The sequence below is a fragment of the Schistocerca gregaria genome, chromosome 2, assembly GCF_023897955.1.
Source record: "Schistocerca gregaria isolate iqSchGreg1 chromosome 2, iqSchGreg1.2, whole genome shotgun sequence".
In the NCBI taxonomy this organism is placed as follows: domain Eukaryota; kingdom Metazoa; phylum Arthropoda; class Insecta; order Orthoptera; family Acrididae; genus Schistocerca; species Schistocerca gregaria.
The window spans coordinates 816056923-816070787 of NC_064921.1; the positions used below are offsets into that span (position 1 = coordinate 816056923).

The 13865-nt window shown below is 41.6% G+C and overlaps 1 protein-coding gene across 4 annotated transcripts in view; it reads left to right on the plus strand.

Moving 5' to 3' along the window:
• LOC126335145 (uncharacterized) overlaps positions 1–12666 on the plus strand; it is a 174647-nt gene extending 161981 nt beyond the window's left edge. For 3 of the 4 annotated variants that reach the window (XM_049998106.1, XM_049998107.1, XM_049998105.1), the window contains exon 7: positions 12450–12666. In XM_049998106.1, the coding sequence (XP_049854063.1) occupies positions 12450–12579 (130 nt within the window). In that variant the 3' untranslated portion in view covers positions 12580–12666. The remainder of the gene's footprint in view (positions 1–12449) is intronic. The other variant, XM_049998108.1, reaches the window with a different exon arrangement.
• Positions 12667–13865: the final 1199 nt, after the last annotated feature.

Sequence of the window (13865 nt, forward strand, 5' to 3'; positions counted from 1 at the left end):
AGACTGTCACAGATAAATGAAGCTTTCGGCCATTAATGGCTTTATCAACAATAGACATAGACACAAACACGCGCACAACGCAAATCAAACACACGACCACAGTCTCAGACTACTATTGACAAAGGCCTTAATGGCTTCATTTATTTGTGACAGTCTTTTTGTTGTGCCTGTCTGTGACTCAGACTAATTTACATATTTACAGAATGGGATAGTTTTATTGATGAAATACAAATATGTTTAAAATAATAGAGTTTGAAAGTAACTTCTATAGCTTACGTAAACAGCTCTGTCAGTTAATTAAGGATAGTCTGCAGAGAAATTCTTTTATTTGTAAAGATTTCTGTATCCTTCATCACTAGGGCCTGGATTTGAATGACAAGTCATATTTTTTCTGAATTATAGGGTGAATTTTGGAACAATTTATACACACATCTAGCCATTTTAGTGTCAAAAAATGTATTTTGATTATGCATATAAAGTCATATTTCAACAAATTTTAGTAATAGTTCATATTGTGGCTAACTTTTAATGTAATAGGTCATATTTCCATCAACTTTTGCCAAAAATGCATATACTTCTTTTTTCGTATCTTATGGTGTCGCGTCCCAAGCGTGGGTTTTGCGAGGGATTGAGCGACACGGTTCGTAAACGGGAATTAGCCGGTTGACCTAATTGAGAGGGAGACTTTTGATCTGGCTAAGACGTTAAATTCCCTGGTGTGAAGGTACAAGGCTAGGATGTTGGTAGAAGTAAACTCGTATGGACGTTATAAAAGTTCTAATTTATACATAAAGAATACAGATCACCCTAACTGCGTAGTGATTGTACCTACAGAATAGCCAAGCCCATTACAGAGACGGTGACTGACTTCCACCATTCTGGCTGCCTGATAGAACTTTCCAGCACTTTGCTGCCCACACTAGCACCCTACGTCAGAGTCCCGCAGTCACTGCCTAAACGCTCATCGGCGACTATCTCCAACTGTCTGCCTGCAGCCCGCCCTCAGCCCAAGTCGGCTGCTACTCACGCTGACTACCGTCGCTGCCTAAACCCGAGAGAGAGAGATAGATCCCCGGAGCGGCGTGCCTCCGAGTTTTGTTAGCTCTTCCCCTTCGACCCCGCCAGCGCTTGGCATGACGTAGCGTCGAGTGCAACTTTTCCTTATTAGGGATTGTTTTAGTATTAACTTCAGTACTTTTCTTCAGAAGCTGGGTGGAGGGGTAGAGGGGCCTCTCCCTATATGGTCACGCACTGCGTCCTGAGCCCTTCATTGGCTCCTCATGACGTAGTGCGGTCCCCACCTAGGGCCCTCTTTCTTTCTCTCTCCGCTTCCAGACTTCTCCCTCTAGCCAAGAGTGTTGATACTGCAAGTTATTGTTTATTAAGGGACCTGCCCAGAGTGCCCTGTTTATCTTAATAGCTGAGTCTGCTTCCTTGCTTATCACGCGCAGCTGCCTGGCCGCTTGGACCGCCGCCTCGGCTATTTGGCTGCGTCGTTATCTTTTGTGACCCCTCTGACACGCCTGGCGTCCCCTGTTAACTCTATCTCCCCGTATGATTTCTGGTGTATCGTCTGAGAACAATTGCATTTAGACTTGGCTTTTCTGCGGTTACAACACCTCCCCCGCCAGGGAAATTGGCGTTACTCCTCAGAGTAGCGTCAATTGTGACTCTTATTTTTTTTTCCATTACATGCTTTACAGATTTGTTTATTACATTAGCATCTGATATGTTATATTTTTCATTCTCATTTAGTAAAGTCAAATTCATTAAACACACAATAATACAATTACATTATACATGCCTAACATTCAGTTATGTCAAAAGCATTTGCATTAAAATCAAAAGACACTTTCATTGATACATACATTCACATTTCAATTAGAATTACATTTCAAATACAGTTACACTTCAATTACACATTTCAAATACAGTTACATTTCAATTACATATTTCAAATACAGTTACATTCCAATTACACATTTCAAATACAGTTATTTAACGTCTGTTTCTGAAAGCGACCGTATCACCTTGGTCTTTTCCACATCTTTCATAAATTACTATCTCTTCAGTTTCTTTATTACTGTGTGTTCTAGCTGAACTAGTCTCTGGGTATTTGTTCACTATGGTATTTCTTATACATACTTTTCCACAACAATCACTGTCTTCAAAATATTTCCATATACTTTTAAAACAGTCTTTACAACATTTACAGTTTTTACAACAGCATGTTATTATGATTAGAATAACTATTGATATGGCTACATACGTAGTTATGGAGTAATGTGTGAAGTACCTGGAGTACTTCATTTCCTCCTCTTGTCTCTCTACCATCTTCTGGACATCATCCATTCTTTTTCCTGCGACTTTCAAGTCGTCTAACTGTGTTATTACCTGGTCCAATGGCAAATCTAATGCTAACGTTGAGACATTCCTTTTTTCCTTGTTTACCACGCAACAATCGAATTCTAGATTGATCTGCGGAACTATGTCTTTCTTCGTCACATTACTCTGGATCACTCTATCTGTTTGTATGAACACTCTAGTGCCATACCCCTTACATTTACTGTAAAAACTAATTTTTCCTACCCCTTTTATTACTAGGTCCTTTGGTGGTTCCCTTCCACACAATACTGTTAAGCCTTCTTCCTTCGGTGCTACATATAGCCATTCGTTACTGTTTAGATGAGTCCAAAGGCTCTGATTCAGTGCGACTATTTTTCGCACACAATCTTCCGGAATTTCTCTTACCGGTTGCAACAATTTGGCTTCGCACTCTTCGCGGTCGAATGTTGACAGCAAGGCGAATGCTTGTTTGCACAGTCTCCTATTTTTACTTAGCTCCTTGCATTTTAGTTTCTCCGCAGAAAGTTTCGCGTACTGCCTTTTGGATTCATCTATTAGTAAGAATTCTTTCTCTGGCTGTATGTACACATATTTACCTTTCATGTTTGGAATTTCTTTTGGTAGTGGGAGTACTCTATACAAATTGAAATTGTTATTATTTATTAATGGAATATTAATTACATATCCTAGTATGCTACCCGAGATGAAAACATCTAAATCAATTATTCTTAACAATAGATAACCTGAGGACTCCGTAAGAGGAACAGGAAACTTTACATCTTTTAGTTCTTCCCGTATTAAACTTAGGTATTTTACAATTTGGACTGGATTAATTATATGAGGCTGTAGTATTCCCTTCTGAGCATTTACAATGGCATTTATCATTTGTTCGTATTCCTCTTCGATCTGACCAAACACTGCCGATAGTTGTAATACTTGCTCTGTTACTGTGGCGAAGGACGCTACACGTTTAAACCCTATATCGGTTTCCTTCACGTATTCCTTCATGAATCGTTCTAGTCTTTGCATACCTCTCTTCAGAACGTGCTCATTTGACTCTAGTGTATATACCGTCCTGTTTACTCCCGCCAATGTGGCTCTTACCACTGCCACCTGTTCCTTTGTTAGCCTCAACAACCCTTCTGTGTTTTTCTCCATAGCGTCTATTCTTTCCTTACAGTATGCTGCATCTGCTTCGTCCAACGACCCGAACAGTATTTTACTTACCTGCCCGACGAAGTGGAATACTCCTCTCTTCCTTCTGGTCTCGTGTTTCGTTAGCTGCTGTACTAAAAGTTGCAATCCTGTGATTTTTTCCACATGATGGGTTACTTGTTGGTCTAGTACCCTGCATTCTATTAATCCTACATTTAATTGTGTTAGTGTTTCTCGGCACCTTTGTACCGCTGCCCTACCATACCTCTCTGCATTCTGAAACCTTTCTGTTATTATATCTAGATTTACGTATGTGACTATTCTCCATGTGGTACTGTATATTTCTACCTGTCCTGTATTATCGTAATATAGTCCTGATGAACTCGGAAATGGCGTCACTTGGTACTCATTTGTTGCATGCTCTGATGCAGTGATGTAGTATGCTGTTATCACTATGACGAATTTCACGACCTGCCACTTGAGTGTCATACCTGAAATTTAAAAGAATTGTTTCAGCCTGTTGGCATGTACTTTTGTTTCCTTATTTCTTTTAACTTTTATTACTACGTTAGGACCTTCCACTTTTACTACTTCAAATGGACCTCTCCATTGTGAATCTAATTTCCGAGATCTACCCCGTCTCACCGACTCATCGTGCAGTAATACTTTATCTCCTACCTTGAAGTTTTTTGGATTTTGTTTCATGTCATACTGTTCCTTACTGATTTTCTTACTTCTTATAATCGAGTCTCTGGCCACTCTGTGGGCTTCCTGCATTCTCGCTCTTAGTTTATTTACATACATTTCATAATTGTAACTTACCTGCTGTGTTTCTTGCTGCAGTACTCCTGGTATGTTAACCTTTCTTCCGTATAGTAATTCAAATGGTGTGTATCCTGTGCTGCTGTGTGGTGTAGTGTTGAACACAAAAATTGCATACGGTACCCATTTGTCCCAAGAACTTTGATCTCCTGTTACAAAGTGTCTGAGATACTCTACAATAGTTCTATGACTACTTTCTAGTGCACCATTTGATTCAGGGTGGTACACTGTAGTATTTATACGCTTTACCTTCAACAATTTACATACACTTTTAAATACATCACTCAGAAAGTTAGACCCTTGATCTGTTAATAATACTGATGGAATTCCATACCTTAATACTACGTTTTCCACAAATGCCTCAGCTACTGTTTCGGCATCTTGTTTGTCAATTGGGATTGCTAAGGTAAATTTACTCAGATCGTCTTGGAATGTTAACATGTACCTTTTTCCTGTATTAGATACATCTAGTGGACCCACTATATCCATCGCACACTTTCCGAATACTGTTTCTGCTGTGTCTGTAATTTCTAAGGGCATCCTAGTTTTCATTTGCGTGTTTTTATTCTTTTGACACGATGGGCATTTCCTAATGTGATTTTCAATGTCACGCTCCATTCCGCGCCACTGCTTGTATGCTTTAATTCTTTCGAGTGTCCTGTGCATTCCTTGGTGACCTCCCAAGGGATTGTCATGCATTTCCTTTAGTATATTTTCTTTTTCTTCGGGACTAATTTCCTCACCACTATCCGTTTCCTGTTCTATTTCACTCGACACTTGTGCTTGCCGCACGTTTACGGAACTTTCTTCCCCATTTGCTTTTGCTGCCGAGATCTCTGTCTCCACCTTCTGCTTCACATCTATCTCTTCCTTCCCTTCATGCCTTATTCTACTCAGCGCATCCGCATTACTATTTAACTTTCCTGGCTTGTATATTACTTCATAATCATACTCCTCGAGTTTCAGTCTCCACTTCAGGAGTCTCGAACTCGGATCTTTGACACTAAATATCCACGTTAGTGGCTTATGGTCTGTCACTACAGTGAACTTTCTGCCATATACATATGGTCTGAACTGTTTTACTGCGTAAACTATAGCCAACAACTCTTTTTCCGTTGTGCTATAATTTAGTTCGGCTTTGTTCAATGCTCTGGATGCATATGCGATGGGCAAGTCTTCGCCAATCTTCTTACGTTGCGATAACACTGCACCCAAGGCTGCGTTACTCGCATCCGTTGTAATGATGAACGGTTTCGTAAAGTCAGGGTACTGAAGTAACGGAGGGTTTATTAATTTCTCTTTTAGTTCTTCGAACGCATTGTTCTGACGTTCGCTCCATCGGTACTTCACTCCCTTTTTTAAGAGCTCATGGAGAAGTTTCGCAATCTTGCTGAAGTTAGCAATGAAACGGCGGTAGTAACCTATCAATCCGAGAAACCCTTTTAGTTCCTTAGTTGTCTTTGGCTGTGGGAAGAACTTCACCTTCTCCACCTTCGCCATATCCGGTGATATTCCTTTGTCAGTGATGCAATGACCTAGGAAGATTACTTCCTTCCTCAGGAATTCACACTTGTCTGGTTGCAGCTTCAAATTGTGCTCTCGCAACCTGTCAAATATTTCCCGGAGCTTTTCGTTATGCTCCTGCAGGTTTTTCCCATAGCATACTATGTCGTCTAGATATACAAAGCATTTCACTCCTTGTAAACCTGCCAAGACTGTATTCATCAGTCTCTGAAAACATCCTGGGGCTCCCTTCAGTCCCATCGGCATTCGTTTGTATTCGTAATGCTGATAGTTTGAGCTAAATGCCGTTTTCTCTCTGTCCTTCTCGTCCGTCAATATTTGATGGTACCCGCTTGCGAGGTCAAGCGATGAGAAGTACTTAGCTTGCCCTAACTGATCCAGTATCTCGCAGATATTCGGTAGTGGAAATGCATCGCCTACAGTGATATCATTTAATCATCTGTAGTCCACTACGATTCTCCATTTCTGTTTGCCACTAGCGTCTAGCTTCTTTGGAACTAACAGTAACGGTGCGTTCCAAGCGCTCTTACTCTCGACAATTATGTCATCTCTTAGCATCTGCTCTATTTGCTCCCTTAGCACTTCCTTTTGCGCTTCCGGGATCCTGTACGGTCTAGCGTTTACTACCTTTCCCGCGTGTTCCGGTGCAATCGGTATTCTGTGCTTCACTGCGGAAGTATAGGACAGGTTGTCCCCTGGTAGATGAAATACATCTCCGTATTCCGCGCAAACCTCTGCTAGAGCGCTTTTCTCTTCAGCGTTTAAATGATCCATTCTTAATTGCCTTCGCAACACACTAGTACGACTTTCTGTCTTTCCTATGACATTAGTACAACATTTTACTTCGCGTATTTTCCCTACTTTTTCTAATTCTTCCGTCATTAACCTGACGTTTCCTAACTGCACTCTGTCTTCTGACAAGTTTAATGCACTTACTATGCCTAGGAATAATCATTTCCTTTTCGATTCCCCTTTTTACATTTCCTTCAACCTTTAATAACATTATTTTTTCCCCTCGGGGCCCTATTTCCCCGCCTACTTCTGAATCTTGTTCGTTCTCATGTCCCTTTGGCTCTTCCTCTACTACTAAGGGTATATCTCGCCCTTTTAGTCTCACTATTTTACCTGCATAGTCTAACTTAACTCTATGCTCTGTCAAGAAATTTCTGCCTATCAGTCCGTCGTACGGAATATCTAATCCTCTCCCGTACACGTGAAATTTTTGCCCTACTTGCTCAGAACCGTCCACACTTAAGTGTACCTGTACCGTACCTATTGTGCTGACGGCCTCACTGGTTACACCTTTTAGCCGAAGCCTTTCCGCTTCATTAATTGCAAGTGTACTATTTATCGGAATACTCGTTCTCTTGAGCAGACACAACTGTGCTCCAGTGTCTATTAGCAACTTCAAATATCTTTTTAATTCTATGCAGTATAAAACCAAAACGTCATTTTCTGTTGCACAGTCGATTACCCTAACTGAGGGTTTACCTATCGCAACAAGGCCCGACTGTGCGGCCTTGCCGCCTCTTAGTTTCCCTGCACCACTTTACCGGTTTTGCTCGATACTGGCACCCTGCCTTTTCTCCATGCGTGCCAGGGCCCTGCGTGACAATCTTTCGCGTAATGTCCCGGCCGCTTACACTTGAAACAAGCAACGTCTTTTACCCTCGTACACGGAACTCCACAGTTCCCTGGTAGATTACATTGTGGGCACCTCCACTCTTGTAACCCTCCATCAGCTTCCCTATGATTTCCTCTAAAGTCTCTTGTATCTATCGGCTGAATTTTTCTTAATCTTACCCGGCATTCCGCGTCTGTATGTCCTGGCTTGTCGCACCCGTAACAAAAATTCGTAAACTCTTTGCCCGTCATTATCCGTACTCTTCCCTCTGGCCTATTCTTTCTACACTTGCTTGCCATGTGCCCTCTCAATCCACAATTGAAACATTTCAAATCTCTAATATCTCTGGTATTCTTCACCGTTTCCTTTCCCCGGTTGAAAGTTACTCTTGGGGCTAGTCCCCGCTCTTTCATTGACAGTATTGCACTTTCTTCTTGCAATGCTAGTTCCACGGCCGCTGCTAGCGTGATTTCATCGCCTCTACTTCTTACTATCGTCTGTATTCTATCATTGCTTAACCCTTGTATAAAGCATGCTCTTCCTAGTGAATCAACCAGTTCTATTGCGCCCTTTAAGTTCTCCCTAGCCGTAACTCTGCTTACTGCTTCCCTGAAATCCCTTTGCATTTCATCTATTCGGCTTGCCCATGTCGCAATTGGCTCTCCTTGTCCCTGTCTCGATTGAAATATCTTGCACGCGTAGTAGTCAATGGTACGCTTACTCGCATAATTTTCCTCTAGAACATGTTTTACTTCCTGCCATGTCCCCGTGCGTTCCCTTACTTGCAGCCTCGATCTGGCCTCTCCGGTTATTTTGGCTTTAACAAACTTCAGTAACGTTTCGTGTTCCTCCGGTTTCACAAGTTCAAATGCAGCGTCTACATTTTCAATAAACTCCCTAAGATCTCTCTTATTTCCTTCGAACACTTTTGGAACTATACACAAGGCTTCTTTCACTGATATCTTACCGCTACTGGAGGATGACGGAACTTCGTTAGTTTGGGCCATCTTACCAACTTAACTATGTTAGCACTTTACAATACAAGATACAAAATTCTTAATATAATTTTATATGTACCGCTTCTCTTGTGGTGCGCCGTCTGTTCCGCTGATCCGCGTTGTCCCGCGTTGTGCCGCGCTGCTCCGCGCTGTCTCTGTGCTCTCTATGCCCGCGCTGTTCCGCGCTGCCGCGATGCGTCGGCCGCCGCTCTGCTGGGCTGTGCCGTCCCCGTCGCTCGCCTCGGCTGCCGCTGCTACGGCTGCTCGGCCCGGACCCCCGGTCTCGAACGCTGGCTGCTTAGGCACCTCTGTGCCTCGTCGCTCCGCGTCGTGCCGCCGCTATCCTGCGTTGCCCTGCACCCGCGAGGACTACTTCTCTGGACTCTGTCGTAGTGGGGCTACTAATGCTGAAAGTTGCGAGTCGCCACAACTTCCTGCTAATTGCCACAGTCGCTGTAGCAAAATCTACTGGCTCCTATCTCCTTTTTGCCTATATGCCTTTGTGGTACCCCACACCTGGCACCAAAACTTTTATTTATGTCGCGTCCCAAGCGTGGGTTTTGCGAGGGATTGAGCGACACGGTTCGTAAACGGGAATTAGCCGGTTGACCTAATTGAGAGGGAGACTTTTGATCTGGCTAAGATGTTAAATTCCCTGGTGTGAAGGTACAAGGCTAGGATGTTGGTAGAAGTAAACTCGTATGGACGTTATAAAAGTTCTAATTTATACATAAAGAATACAGATCACCCTAACTGCGTAGTGATTGTACCTACAGAATAGCCAAGCCCATTACAGAGACGGTGACTGACTTCCACCGTTCTGGCTGCCTGATAGAACTTTCCAGCACTTTGCTGCCCACACTAGCACCCTACGTCAGAGTCCCGCAGTCGCTGCCTAAACGCTCATCGGCGACTATCTCCAACTGTCTGCCTGCAGCCCGCCCTCAGCCCAAGTCGGCTGCTGCTCACGCTGACTACCGTCGCTGCCTAAACCCGAGAGAGAGAGATAGATCCCCGGAGCGGCGTGCCTCCGAGTTTTGTTAGCTCTTCCCCTTCGACCCCGCCAGCGCTTGGCATGACGTAGCGTCGAGTGCAACTTTTCCTTATTAGGGATTGTTTTAGTATTAACTTCAGTACTTTTCTTCAGAAGCTGGGTGGAGGGGTAGAGGGGCCTCTCCCTATATGGTCACGCACTGCGTCCTGAGCCCTTCATTGGCTCCTCATGACGTAGTGCGGTCCCCACCTAGGGCCCTCTTTCTTTCTCTCTCCGCTCCCAGACTTCTCCCTCTAGCCAAGAGTGTTGATACTGCAAGTTATTGTTTATTAAGGGACCTGCCCAGAGCGCCCTGTTTATCTTAATAGCTGAGTCTGCTTCCTTGCTTATCACGCGCAGCTGCCTGGCCGCTTGGACCGCCGCCTCGGCTATTTGGCTGCGTCGTTATCTTTTGTGACCCCTCTGACACGCCTGGCGTCCCCTGTTAACTCTATCTCCCCGTATGATTTCTGGTGTATCGTCTGAGAACAACTGCATTTAGACTTGGCTTTTCTGCGGTTACAACAATGGGACACAAAATAAGAAAACGAATATGTTGCTCACAAGACAATATTTAACATGCTATTATGAAAGGTAAACAGATAAATTAGTACACAGCTTTATTTCTCAGGACCGTAGCAGAAAATTGGTGTACCACAACAGTTGTTTCGCGAACATAAAACATTATTGCGCAGAGTCGAAAGTATGCTCTCAGAGCCAACAAAGGCGGCTTCTGCCATAATAATCATTGCAGTTGCACAGGTGTTCCCAGTAACCAGTTTGAATACAGCCTTTGCCTTGTTCAACATGCCTAAAGCAAAGTGCTCCGACAGTGTGAAGTTGCGAGGATATGTTCGAGAATTTGGAGAGAAGTTCTATAGTACTGATCGGAAAATATTATTTTGTAAACTGTGTGAAGTTAAAGTTAGTGCAGAAAAGCGCTTTAATGTGCAAAAACTCTATACTACCGATAACCACAGCAGCTGTATGAAACAAAGTGCTGAAAAAAAAAACAGCAGGCAAATGCTGTTATTTGAACAGACAGCAAAAGCTGAAGAATCCGTGCTTCAGACAGTTCTTGGAGAAGTACACAACACATCCAGTTCCAGATGAATCTACACTGAGAAATAACTATTTATCCGTATGCTACAATGATGTGCTCAACAAAATACAAATTACTATTGTTGAGCAAAAGATCTAGCTGTCAATAAATGAAACTACGGATGTTAGTGGGTGATATATTGCAAATGTTGTTGTTGGTGTTCTAAAAGTTTATGGCCCTGGAGAGGTGTTCCTACTAATGTGCGAAGCTCTCGACAGAGTAAACAATTCGACGATTGCTATTTTGTTTGACAGCTCTCTGAAGCTACTGTGGCCAGATGGTGTGAAAAGAGACAACATTTTGCTGCTTGTAACAGATGGTGCTTAATATATGGCTAAAGCAGCCAAAGGGCTTCAGATTCTTTACCCCAGTACGCCACTTGCCTTGCACATGCGTTGCACAGAGTTGCCAAAGAGGTGCGACAAATTACCCTGACATGGACAAATTAGTTTCCTGTGGTTAGAAAATCTATGTGAAGGCTCCACTACGAGTGCAGAAATTCAAGGAACAAGCACCTTCAACGCCCCTCCCACCTAAACCTGTTCTTACACGATTGGGTTCTTGGCTTAATGCTGCTGAGTATTACTGCACCAACTACACCCAAATAAAGACAATCTTCTGTGAGCTTGGTAGCAATGAATCAAGTACTATCAAAATTGTAAAATAAGTTTTTAGAGATACATTGCCTCGAAACTAGGCATATGTCAATGCCAATTTTTCAGTGATACCAAATCAAATGACTGGAAGCTGTTGGTACTCAGCTATGTGAGGCCCTGAGTGTTGTGCAACATGTGCAGAGTGAGTTGGGTCGAGTTCATGGTCATATGGCTGACAAAGTGAAAATCAAATTGCAAAGGGCTCTCCATTGGAATCCTGGATATTCTACACTGTTCAAAATTAGTGAAAGACTTACAGGGAATGCCACAACATTTGAAGATACTGAAACAAAGCTGAACTCCAGTGACCTGGTTGCCTTCAAATACGCTCCAGTGATGTTTTGTGAAGTGGAGAGGAGATTTCCCAGATAAAAACTATCCTCAGCAACAACCGTAGATCTTTGACAATGGCAAACCTGAAAATGCACCTTACGATCCTGTGCAACTTTGCAGATACTGCAAATTGACATATGGTATTAAATAATGTGAAACGCTTTAAGTACTATGTAGAAATAAAAACGTTGTTTTACTGTTTCGATAGATGATCTTTTCACTGTAATTTGTGTTTAGAAAATAAAACATTCAGCCAAAGAAAAAAGAAAAAAAAGAAATAGGTGCAAATTAGCCACAAACCCTACAGAAAGAAAGAACTATACTGACAATATTTTGATAAGTGAATTTTGTATTGCTGTATGGTGAATAAAAAGATAAACAAACAAGAATGCTCTAAATAAACTTCTATTAAGTGGTATTTTATTTTTTAAGGTCATATTTATGTAATTTTTAGGTCATAAATGCTTGCATATTTCAGTGTTTTTTAGGTAATTAAAATCTGGACCCTATTCATCTCATTCATAGCCTGACCTCCAGTGACACAGTGAAGAAGCTGTGAGAATTCTTCGACTGTGTTCACGTAGTGTCTGTCCCTGGCAAGTAAATTGTTTAGGTGAAGTGTGTTGAGATGCTCTGTTATGAACACAGCAACACAGGGCAAAATTCAAAAAACTGGTGCAAAATAAATGCTCTAGCATATTGATATTCCATTGTAGTTCATTTTAGTTTTTATGGTTGAACATTATTTTTATGAAGTGTTGTAATGAAAGTGAATATAAGTGTCAGGTGTTTGCATATTGAATAAATATCAACTCATGTTTTATGTGTAAAACAGTCTGTTTCCAATTTTATTTAGCTCATTCTTAACCAAGGATACACAAGCGATTCAAACAGAGACTGAAAGACTTGAAAAACAGCTTGGGGAACTTATGGAAGAAGAAAAAGAACTAGACTCAGAACTTGAAATCTTGCAAAGAAGAAATTAAGAACTTTGATGTCTGATCATATTAAGTGAGTCATGTGTATTTGCTTAGGAATGACACCAAAGGATTAATAAAAACATGTCTACTGAATATTTGAAATTGATTAATTTTAGTTGGTGAACTTTTTTCTCTTTAGTGTTTCATGTGGAAATGATTAAAGAATTTTTGACAAGAGAGATTAAATATTACTAGTTGGGAAAACAATGTAATGAAATGTCACTGATATAATGTAATAAAAAGAAGCATTTGAATAATGTCAGTTTTTGCGATTCTTTCCTCCATCTATTCTTATACAGGGTGTTTGACTATTATAGGTACAAATGGAAAGGACAAACACAGAACAATGAAAGCAAGAAATAGTCCTGATAAACATAAATCCATAAACCAATGGTTTCCCCAATGCGATGGATTAAGACTGATTGTGAACACTTTATAATGATCACCAAGAATCCAAACTGCTGATGTGCACTTTAGGACAAACACATTACAACAACTGTTCCATATGACCACTATTCTTGTGAAGACAGACTTCAGCACATGTGCTCGTCAATGCCCATACAGGCTAAAAAATCCCAAGCATGTTTTGAGAGCATTGACAACCATCCACAATGGGTTCCCAGAGTTATCAACAGGGCTTTAATCTACCAAAAATCCACACAAAAAGAGCAGAAGTTTCAAGTCTGTGGACCTGGTTTGTTATGGTATTGGTGAGCCATAATTGAATCACTCGTCAAAGATTCATACTGTGTTCATCATAAGGAACTTCATCCAAATAATCGATTAGCTTGTGTTGTAGGAAATGAAGATACATGAAAACTGTAAGATAGGAAATATTGCTCTACAAAGTGATCACCAATAACACCGGCTCAGACGTTAATGGAAAATATCCACTTGTGTGCCATTTCAGTGGTAGCATGTGGGTTCTCATAAGCATAGACATGTGTGTTGTGGATATTCATAATACTATGTGGAAGAAAGCATGCTTCTTCTACAAAAAACCACATGGATGAGAAGCTGTGGATCATTATCACATTATGTAAAGATCCATTGGCAGAGGGCATCCCAAACTGGAAAGAAGTCAGATGTGGACAGAGATTGCCCACATTGTACATGATAGGGCTACAACTATCCTTCATGTAATATTCGCCATTGCTGCAGCAATCTTTCTGGTATTTGCACCTGGCATGGCATCTGTTTGTTGCAGTGCACTCTCCCCTCATTCGTTGTGTTGATACTGTTCTTAGGGACCTAGCGAATATTCTGAAGTTTGGCTGTTGCCTTTGAGGATA